This window comes from Raphanus sativus, chromosome 4, assembly GCF_000801105.2.
Source record: "Raphanus sativus cultivar WK10039 chromosome 4, ASM80110v3, whole genome shotgun sequence".
Classification (NCBI taxonomy): domain Eukaryota; kingdom Viridiplantae; phylum Streptophyta; class Magnoliopsida; order Brassicales; family Brassicaceae; genus Raphanus; species Raphanus sativus.
This window is the reverse complement of record NC_079514.1, coordinates 21,695,393-21,706,587: the sequence shown is the minus strand read 5'-3', so window position 1 is coordinate 21,706,587 and position 11,195 is coordinate 21,695,393. Positions and strand designations below refer to the sequence as shown.

General features: G+C 36.9%; 2 protein-coding genes across 4 annotated transcripts; both read right to left on the bottom strand.

Moving 5' to 3' along the window:
• Positions 1-292: 292 nt before the first annotated feature.
• On the bottom strand, positions 293-3,052 carry LOC108830845 (uncharacterized). Its single transcript, XM_018604415.2, has 5 exons — positions 2,333-3,052; positions 1,749-1,878; positions 1,377-1,664; positions 1,076-1,303; positions 293-796 (listed from the first exon to the last, which is right to left on the bottom strand). Exons 1-5 carry the CDS (start codon positions 2,893-2,895, stop codon positions 443-445), a joined length of 1,563 nt encoding a protein of 520 aa, XP_018459917.1. The 5' UTR covers positions 2,896-3,052; the 3' UTR covers positions 293-442.
• Positions 3,053-4,347: 1,295 nt separating this feature from the next.
• LOC108830849 (uncharacterized) lies at positions 4,348-8,480 on the bottom strand. Of its 3 annotated transcripts, none has more exons than XM_057009398.1 (7): positions 8,260-8,480; positions 6,298-6,462; positions 5,858-6,206; positions 5,580-5,759; positions 5,397-5,496; positions 4,894-5,284; positions 4,348-4,808 (listed from the first exon to the last, which is right to left on the bottom strand). In XM_057009398.1, the coding sequence occupies exons 1-7, from the start codon at positions 8,408-8,410 to the stop codon at positions 4,486-4,488; spliced, it is 1,659 nt and encodes a 552-aa protein (XP_056865378.1). In that variant the 5' UTR covers positions 8,411-8,480; the 3' UTR covers positions 4,348-4,485. The 3 variants fall into 3 exon arrangements, with proteins under 3 accessions (XP_056865378.1, XP_056865379.1, XP_056865377.1); XM_057009399.1 differs by having other exon boundaries at positions 6,298-6,333; XM_057009397.1 differs by having other exon boundaries at positions 6,298-8,480.
• Between the last annotated feature and the right edge of the window lie 2,715 nt (positions 8,481-11,195).

Below are 11,195 nucleotides of genomic sequence, written 5' to 3'. Positions count from 1 at the left end.
CGTAAATCAGTCGTAAAATTGTGGTCGGGAATCAGTCGTAAATAGGTGGTCGGGATTCAGTCGTAAACCTGTGGTCGGTAATCAGTCGTAAACTTGTGGTCGGTAATCAGTCGTAAATTTTGGTTGGTAATGAGTTGTAAATTTTGCTACTAATAAGCAACTGCGTTGCTACTGTTTTTTTATCTAAATACTGAATGATAAACGACTATACAACAAGATTTATTTCCAAATTTTGTGATTTAAATTTTATTTTGCTGGATTTTTTTCTTTCTATTGTTTGAAACAATTGACATAATAAGAAACTGGAAATTTTAACAAGCTTATGTTTTGATACAAAAGAACTCCTTATTTAGGAGTTTAACAAGCTGAAAATACTTTAACACCTGATCATAAGTTTGAAAGTACACAAAAGAAAGAACTTAGATTCTAAGAAAAAGAGAACTTAATCACCAGACTTGTTAGCTGCAACGAATTCAACGTACTGAGGATTTGTTGCAATCATAAACTTGTTCATTACCGATAACTCCTTGAGCTGTGCTCCCTGCTCTGCATTTTGGGCAGCCTGCTCTTCGATGATGCGGAGATTGTTTGCATTTTGGGCAGCCTGCTCCTCGATTTTGCGGAGAGCAATTGCATTCTGGGCAGCCTGCTCCTCGATCTTGCGGTGAGCTTCATCAAGCTGTGTTTGCAGGTCCAGGATTGAAGAGGATGCACTGTACTTCCGCTTTCCATTGACGAGAGTACTCTTGAGGCTTCCAATTCCATAATGTTTTCCTCTTTTGTCTGTGAAAGTAGACTGCAAAAACAAGAAGAACCAAGTATGATGTATCAAAAACAAGAAGAAACAAGTATCCTGTATCAAAAAATAAACTATAAATCAAAGAAAACTATAAACAAGAGAAACAAGTATCACATAAGGAAACAGATTATAAAAGCAGAGGAAACAGTATGTATTTCATCTACCAGAAACGAGAAGAAACAAGTAACAAGCATCAAGTATAAAAAATAAAATATAAAAGCCAAAGAAAACAGATTATATATCAAAAACAAACCAAACTTAAGAGAAAAAATTTACCAGGAGGAATATCTCATTATCCTCATCTATAGAGAGCTCTGGAGCTTGTGAACTAGACTCTGAAGGGTCTGCATTTTCAGCCTCAAGGTCCTCCAACCTTGACTGTTTGTTCCGCCGATACACCTCAGCAACCTCCTGTGCTTTCATATCCACAAAGGTCCCATCCTTTTTTGTATGAGTCTTAATGAAGACTTCACTAAGAGTCACCGGTCTGCCCAATTCCTCTACCTGAAATGGTAAACAAAGTAAAGGCTATCAAGACATAATTTTTTTTTAACTTGTTCAAAGAAAATGAAGTTACCAATTCTTGCTCGATTTGTTTGAAAGACTTCTGCCCAGAGTTGTGCTTGTGAGGACCAAGACCATTACGGTCAGACATCCGAGCAACTGAAGCCGTCAAACTCTTTTCTTTGGCTTTATCAGTGTCCCAAAAAGCACACATTTTTCTCCACAAAGTTTTCTTAATCCAGTTTGGTCTCTTTCGAGTAGTCCTACAAGTGCTAACAATGCCTTTGAGACGGAGCTGACCTATCTTCTCAAACTTCTTCTGAACTAAACCGGTTAGTGTAGGACTCCATGTGTGAGTTTTCTACAACAGAAGAGAGTTCATATTAAAAAGAAAATTAAACAAAAAAAGTTGAAATGCGAGAAGTCTAGAAGAAAAGAACTCAACTGCAAACTCTACAAACCATCTTTCTTGTCTTCCGCGAGGCACAACAGTCCAGCTGTAGTATGGACCATTAAACTTGTTTTTAAAGATCTTAGTGATCTTCCGAGTCAGTTTACCCTTGTCCTGACCAAACCTAGAAACACAGAAAATCATATTAGGCTGAGAGTGATATCATAAAATACATTCAACGATATTCAACAAACATTAATCACTATTAGTAATCAAATTAAATTTACAAACATTCAAAGGACTAAAGCTTAAAAACATGTAACCCAGTAATGATAAAACTGAGAAAAATCACAAGTCCTAAAGCTATAAACCCGTAAAGAACAAAAAAAGACTACTCATTCACAAGACAAACAAACAACTCGTTATGAACAAGTCATTAAAGGTTTAAGCTTTACTCTTTTGTTCGTTACAGCTTGCAGTTTTAAGCTTTAGTCAAAAGACTATACCTTTACAAGACCCATAATGAACAAAAGACTAAACCTTTACAAGACAAAACAAACAAGTCATTACCCTTTAAACCGTAATGAATAAAAGACAAACATTTAGAAAGAAAAAAATTCACAAGTATAAGAAAGTACCAAGTGGTTCCAGGTTCCAAGTAGGGAGAAAGGGTAGTCAAGCGCTCCCTGCCTGGCTGGGAGAGAAGAGCATTGACAACATCCATCTGGTCTTCGGAGAGAGTCGGTTCTACATGCATAAATTCTTCATCTTCTGAACCTTCTGCAGTCTCTGAGTTTTGAGCTTCAGGAGTGCTCTGAGATTGTGGCGAGTGTGGTTCTCGAGTCGCTGAAGCTTGAGATCCTCGAGGTAAGGAAGTCTGAGACACATGCTGTGAAGTTTGAGACACTCGAGGCTGTGAAGTCTGAGACACTCGAGGCTGTGAAGTTTGAGACACTCGAGTCTGTGAAGTCTGAGACCCTCGAGGTTGTGGCGATGGAGTTGAAGCTCTTCTGGGTTGGACCGTCGAGTCCTGGAAAAGCTGTGCCGGAGGTGGATAGTCAGACACAGATGGTGGAGGTTGGCGGTTCCGGATAGGCGGAGGCGCTTGAGTTCTTGGAACGAACTCGTACTGCGAGGGAAGAGGAGATGGTGTCTTCGCACTGGAGGTGACCGTCTTCTTCTGTTTCTTCCTTCCCGACATCGTCTCCAGTGATTAATGGAGGATATGGAGAGTTTAGATCGATAGAAAGGGGTGAGATTCTGTTGGATTGAGAGAGGAGGCAGAGAATTGAGAGAGGAGGCAGAGAGAACACAACTGATTAGGGTTAGAAGTTTCTGTTCGACAGAGTAATTATTTTGGGCTTAGGAGGGTTAAATTAATTATGGTGGGAATTAATTTGGGCTTGGCGGGGAGTGAAAATTTCACATTTGTACTTTAGTTTTTTTTTTTTGGAACTCAATTGTACTTTAGGGTTTAGATAATTAATTTACAACATAATCATACAATTTAGGGTATAGGGTAATGATCTAGAGTGTGTTGGTTTAGGGTTTAGATAATTAATTTTACTTTGTTTATGAGTTGATTGTATATTTATTTTATACAAAAATATATTACAATCACTACAAGAAAAATTGCATATTCTAAACTCTAAAATTTTATATTTTTAAAGAATTTTAAAAAAGAATATTTATTTGAAAAAATCCAACACTAAAATAAAATTCACATTTTGTAGATACAATAAAAATCATCACAAAAATTTCAAAAATAACTACTTTTCCAAAATCTAAACCTTAAATAGAAATATAAGTAACATATATATTCTCTATCATAAAATTGAAATCTATAACATAAAATAAAACCCCAAGTTATGAGTTATGACTCTTAACCACATTCTAGACCATGACATATTACATCTATACTCACGTTTCAAACTCTATCTCGTTCTTTAAGCCAAACCCCAAAATCTATCATCACATACTCTATGTATACCCTAAACCTCTAAACATTAAAGACAATTCTTAATTTTTTTATCACTTATCATAAACTCTAAAGAATTTAGTCATAAACTCTTAAACATAAAAGGTTCCAGAAATCTTTAATATTATATAAATGTAAACATTAGATCATAAAATAAAAAGAAGTATATATATATATATATATATATATATGTTTCCAAACCTCAACACCTACAAAGAAAGTTTTGTAAATTAAAACTTTTAAAAATTTTACCATTCTGTAAATAAAATGTCATCAAATAATTTTATAAACAGTGTTGAATATATAAAATTTGTTTATCATAATCTTACAACACAGATCTTAATCAAATGAAAAAATACTAACATAGCTACTATGAAATACACGCCAATTCATGGTAATCTGAAAATCTATAAGTTTGACCACCAAATATGTTTCCCGGGCAATTATAAATTAGGGGGTAAATGAAAATTTGGGGGAAAATAATTGACTAAATAAAACTCTCAATTCTTATTGGTCGAATCAAGATGGCAGGGATCACACACCACCTCATATCCACCGTCTATGACATTTGAGTCAATGGTTAGATTTAACCAATCTTGTTTTTCTTTTGTTCCTGTATCTTCTCATCCAATTATATTTGTGGCTATTAACAGATTTTCTTGTAGTGAATACACATTAAACAAAGTTTACAAAATTATATTACAATACACACTAAAACAAAGTTTACAAAATTATATTACAATACACATTAAAACCAATTTTAAAAAAAATATAATACATATTAAAACAAAATTTAGAAAATTATACTATATTTTAGTAGGGTATTTCTGCATCTTCATCAGAAGAAGAGGATGATATATTACACCGAAATTCATCATCTGGTTCAACATCTTCCACATCAAAATCGAGATTAATAGGTTGTACCCGAGCATGAACCAAATGATCAACTGCTAGATCTTCAACCGTAGTCATTAAAACAGCATCATCATTTTCTTGTTGCAACAATGTCGGTTCTTTATTCTCATATTCTCCAGAAATGATTCCTCTCGGATTCACTTTTAAAACATTGAGCCACAACTGTTTTGGTTTCTTAACGTACGGATACGGTATATAACAAACTTGATCTGCTTGAGATGCTGTGCTTGCAATATCAAATAATAAAAGTATAATTAAATTAAGTATCAAATCATAAAAAATATAATTACAGTATAAAATACGTACCTAGAATAAATGGTTCGTATTTATGGTATTTCCTCGATGAAAGAACATCGACGATGCCACCATTGCTCCGTCGAGTGCCTCTACCAACTAACGGATCATACCATTTACACTTAAAAAGTGTGATTTTCAAATCGACTGACCCCTCATACTGAATTTGTATGATATCAGTCAAGATCCCATAGTAATCAGCTTCATCAGATGCATTTGTGTAACTCTCTCCTTTAACGCTCACACCGTAGTTACATGTCTTTCTTCCCTCGCCATGCTTCTCCGTATGGAACAAAAAGCCTCTTGTGAAATAGATGGGCCATGTTCTGACCTTATTCACGGGTCCATTCGCAATATCTTTAACCCACTGAGGAAAGGGATGTGTGTTGCTCCAATAGCTAACCTGCAACACATATATATATATATATATATATATATATATATATAATTAAATCAATATATATTTGCATATTATAATACACACATAGTTAAATAAAAGTATTAGTCAGACATACATAATCTTTCACCCATATATGATATTCGTCAGCTCTCTTCGCAGAGAGGTCTTTTTCGGAGAGGTCTGCATATTTGGTAGTAAGAAAATCTTCAAACATCCTATATTAGTCAAACAAATATTCATATGAGCAATTATAGTTGGGTAAATCAATACAGAAGATGATAATATTATCAAATTATACCTCTCAAATGGCTGAAAATAATCACAGTTTCGTAAAACATATGCATGTGCGCATCTATAGTCTTTCTCGGAAAGCCATATTTCTTGCATTTCCCCACTTGGACGACCTACATGTGTAAATATATCTGGCACTCCAGGAACATGATATACGGGAACTTCACCTTCATGAAATCTTGTGAACCTGTCCAAATGATTATGAAAATTATTAATGCACATTTTTAAATAAAAAGCATGCAAATAGACATAAAATTGAAACAGAGTAATAATGATAGCGTTAACCTTGATTTCGTTTGTATATGGTCAGCAAAGTAGTGCTCTGAGAAGTAAGCTATCTCATCGTTGATATATGACTCAACAATCGAGCCAGCCGCAAATCTTTTGTTCTTTGCTTTCGCTTTCAATTTTTTGAAATTCCTTTCATGAACATACATCCACCTATATTGCACAGGTCCTCCTAGTTCAGCTTCGTAGGGGAGATGTATAGGTAAGTGCTCCATGACGTCAAAAAATGATGGTGGGAAGATTTTCTCCAAATTGCAGATGATCAAAACAATATTCCGTTTAAGCATTTGGACGTGATTTTTCTGTAAGGTTCTCGAGCAGAGGTCGCGGAAAAATACTCCAACCGCTACAATATTCCAAATGCATTTCTTAGTAATATCTACTATAATTATAAAGATGTTTCATTCAAAATAAATAAAACAATAGCTAATTAGTACCTGAAAGCGCAAGATGAACGTTTTCGTCTAGGAGTTCTGAAAAGATAAACGGAAGTAGCCGCTCCATAAAAACATGGCAGTCATGACTCTTCATACCAGAAAATTTATTGTTCTCTAAATCAACACAATTAGCTAAGTCTGAAGCATATCCGTCTGGGAATTTAACTGCATGTTTCACACATTCCAATAAACGTTTTTTTTCATCTTCGTCCAGCATGTAAGGAGGAAATGGAGCTTGACCAGCAGTATCAACATGTAAGTGTGGCCGATCACAAAATATTGCCATATCCAATCTTGACTTAATTGTGTCTTTCGATTTGCCCTTGACATTCATAAGAGTATTGATGATGTTGTCAAAAAAATTCTTCTCTATATGCATCACATCAAGATTATGTCGGAGTATCAGATCCCTCCAGTATGGCAACTCCCAAAAAATGCTTTCCTTGTGCCAGTTATGATACTTCCCATAACCTGGCTTCTTCTTTTCATGACCATTTCCACCGCAAACGCTAGTTTTCGGTGGATTGACACCCGATAACCGCTCTGAATAAACTTGCTCACCAGTCAAAGAATCAGGTGGAAATTCATTTACCGCGCTTTTGCCCTTCAAGAAGTCCTTTCTATTTTTCCTTAGTGGATGATCATGAGGAAGAAATCTGCGGTGACAATCAAACCAACACGTCTTTCTTCCATTAGGTAGATAAAAAGCCTTTGTATCTTCCATGCAAATTGGACAAGCCAATTTACCATGGGTCGTCCATCCTGATAGCATACCATACGCTGGAAAATCGCTTATCGTCCATAGTAACACAGCTTTTAGATTAAAATTTTGATTCAATGACACATCGTATGCTTCAACCCCAGTTGACCACAATTCTTTTAACTCGCCGATCAAAGGTTTAAGGAAGATATCAAGACTAGCTCGCGGATGATTTGGTCCAGAATTCAGAATTGTAAGAAACAAATACTCTGTATTCATGCACATATCAGGGGGTAGATTATATGGAGTCAGGATCACGGGCCACAATGAATGATTACGAGACATCCCAAATGGATTGAATCCATCAGTACATAATCCAAGATAAACGTTACGAGGTTCTTCGGCAAACTTGGGATGTATATCTTGAAAATTTTTCCATTCCGCCGCATCAGATGGATGACACATTTCCCCCTTCTTTGCTTTGTGCTCAGCATGCCATCTCATTGCTGCTGCTGTCTTCTTGCTCTGATACATTCTCTTCAGCCTGTCAGCTATAGGTAGATACCACATACGACTATATGGTACTTTGGTTCTGCGTCTTTTGTCTTTAGGCTTCCATCTTGCTGCACCACAAAATTGACACTCTTCCCATTTTTCATCTTCTTTCCAGAAGATCATACAATTATTAATACAAACATCAATTGCATGATATGGGAGCCCTAAATTGCGCATCAACTTCTCGGTCTCGTAGTGTGAATCAATTGCTGTGTTTCCTTCTGGTAAATAGTCTGTCAACATTTGACATACTGAATCCACACATTTTTCACTCAGATTATAATCTGCCTTGTTTTGCAAGACCCGAGCAGCTAAGGATAATTGTGACTGCCCTTCACGACAACCATCATACAAAGGATTTTGTGCTCCTTCTAACAAATCGTAGAACTTCTTCGAATGGTTGCGTTGCGGGTCTACTACATTCTGAAAACTATCATTCTGTTGATAGTTTTCAAAACTCACATTATCCCGAAATGCATCATTCACCATATCCACATAATTATCCTCATTATCAACTTCTTGATCACTACCACTTAAATGTGTCGGGTCAACATAACTCGTTCCTAATGCGATATCAATTTCTTCTCCATGTTTATACCAAACATAATAGTCTGGCATAAATCCTCTATTATATATATGTCTCCAAATTTTTGTTCCCGGGAGAAATTTATCGTTTTGACAAACAGCACACGGACAGAAAAACTTACCACCATTGCTCTGTGTTAGAGACTGGCTGTTTGCGAATGTCATAAATTGTTCCACCCCCGCTATGAACTCTTCCGAAAATTTTCCTGTTTCCTCATCGATCCTCTTATACATCCACTCTCGAAAATTTGAATAATTGTAATTTCCAGACATTATACAAAAACTTAAACCTCTCGTTTTTACGATTTCTTTTTTTTCAATTTTTTTCGATTTCTTTTTTTTTGCTTTGTACGAGTGAGAAGAGAATAAAACGACAATAGGCTGTTTATATATATATAAAATATTGCGACTAATATGCGACTAAATTCCGACTGCAAATAAAAATTAGGTACACCGACTAAACAATGTTTACCACGTGTTGTACCGGTTTTTCCCAACTATTTTGCGACCGATTTATGACCAAACGTTCAGTCGCAAAATAGTCACTGATTTTACGACTAATCAACGACTAATATTCCCCGACCATGGTTTAGTAGTAGATCAGTCGTTACTTTTATGACTGTTTTGCGACTATATTACTTAGTCCCTATTTTCCGACTGATATATGACTAATATTTCTTCGTCACTATTTAGTCACGTAATAGTCGATATTTAGTCGTTGATTTTTGCGACTACCATTTTAGTCGCAAAATGCGGTCGGAAAACACAGGTTTTCTTGTAGTGTTGTCATCCTCAAACGGATGGACAAACTGAAGTGGTAAACCGAACCCTATCTACTTTACTTAGAGTTACTCTTGGTCGCAATTTAAGTACTTGGTTAGATTGCCTTCCATTGATTGAATTTGCTTATAACCATGCTACCCATTCTGCTACTAAGATGTCTCCATTTGAAGTTGTTTATGGATTTAATCCACTAACCCCTTTGGATCTTAAGCCAATTCCACAAGTTGAGCAAATTAATCAGGATGGCTTAAAGAGAGGAGAGGCAATCAAGAAGATACACCAGCAAGCTAAGGAAAATGTCATCAAGAAGACTGAGGAGTACAAGAAGAATGCTGATAAGAGGCGCAAGCCCATGATCTTTGAACCAGGAGAGTGGGTGTGGATCCACATGAGGCAGGAGAGGTTCCCACAGAAAAGGAGTTCTAAGCTAGCTCCTAGGGGAGATGGTCCATTCCGTGTGCTAGAAAAGATCAATGACAATGCTTACCTTTTGGAATTGCCTGATGAGTTTAACATTTCTCATACTTTTAATGTTGCGGATTTAACCCCTTATCTCGCAGATGATTCAGTTTTGAGGTCAAAACCTTCTGAAGGGGGAGGGAATGATGAGGTCATCGACCACAACCAGGACACCATAACCATTCCCAAGGCATCTGAAGGACCCATGACCCGATCCAAGCAAAGAAGACTTAACCAAGGCTTTGCACTTGCGGTCCAAGCTATCTTAGATAGCTTAGCTGAGCCACCACCCATAATTCTAGCTGATTCACCCAAAGAAGACCATGTCAACAAGACAAGTGATGACTTGAGCAATGCCTTTGCGCAACTCAATATCACTCAAGGTAAGACAGCTTATTTGAATGGTGCTAATTCAAATGTGTACTTGGCAGGAACTGAAGCTAAAGAAGAATCCCTCCTTGAAGAAACCAACAAGATTGAAGCTGAAGATAATGAAGAGAAGAGTGAAGAAGAACTTGAAGAAGAAGAGCAAGACAAGACATCTTTCAAGAATAATCCAAGCGTGCTCAACTTCAAGAACACATCAAGGGAGTTCAACCATGAACCAAGGGAAGTGTTTTCATTATTTATGATTTGTGCAGGTAAGATGGGTCAGTCTAGTGGTTCCTAGAACTCTCCCATCTCAACAGCAGCCAAGGTTCGAGACCAAGACTAGTCTAGGTCTCTTTGTCTTTTATTTTTATGCACTTTCCTTTTATAGTTAAACGGGGCATAGTTAGTTGTTTTGCTGTTTTTGTTTCTTTTGCTTAACAAGTCTTGTTGTTTTGAGTCTTTGCTTTCTTTGAGTCGACCGTTTAGGTCACAGCTGATGGACTATTAATAAAGTCCCATATGCAGCTTGTAACACACAACTTTTTACCTAATCAATATATGAGTCAGTTTGCCCCCTAAGCAAGCCGCCAACCCTCTTCCTCCTTGTGTGATTCAAGCAGCAAGAGTCCGAACTGTATCAAGGATCTCTCATCATCCTTGTGGTGTTCTTCACTCCATCATCAATCCCATCAACCGGTCCAACAAGAGAGTGCGTCAAAGCCAGCTTGTTAGATCCCACACCACTTGATCCATCTAGTCAAGTGCCATCACCTTCAACCATCCTTTGTTCTCAAGAGAGTGCGTGAAAGCCAGCTTGAGGATCCATCCCCACCACCTTCCAAAGGCTCCATCCGAGTCTTATATCAAGATCACTAGGATCTTTGATATCTTGAATTATCTGTTTGAACTAGTTGTCTCCTTGGAGAAGAGCTAACCGCCCTCCTTGAGACCTAGTGTTCATTATCGGCTCGCACCTAGGCATATCTAGAAGCCGTCGATCGATATCCCGACAGGTGAATTGATCGGCGCTGCGAAAGGTGTATCGCTCGATATCTCTAAATGATATCGATCGACTCTTTTTCTGGTCAACAGACGACAATTGAGGCCAGAGATCTAGATTATTTAACCAGTGAGACATCACTGAGAGTTAAGCGGCTGAGTTCTTTAGTATCATGCAAGCAACTTGTTAGGCATTTATAGATATTATACTCTCCATTCCTGAATAAAAGCCCTAAGTCTAGCACTCTTCATTATCATTTAAACAACCATCATATTGTTAGTTAGAGCAACTACCTTGCTCATTTTAGGATGGTCATTTACATTTCATCATTAAAACCAACTTCACCTAGGATTGATTAATTTATTAGATTTAATTGGTTCCGTAGCTCCTCGTGATTCGATCCCTAAGTACTACAACTGAACCTTTTATTTGAGAGAGTAAGCT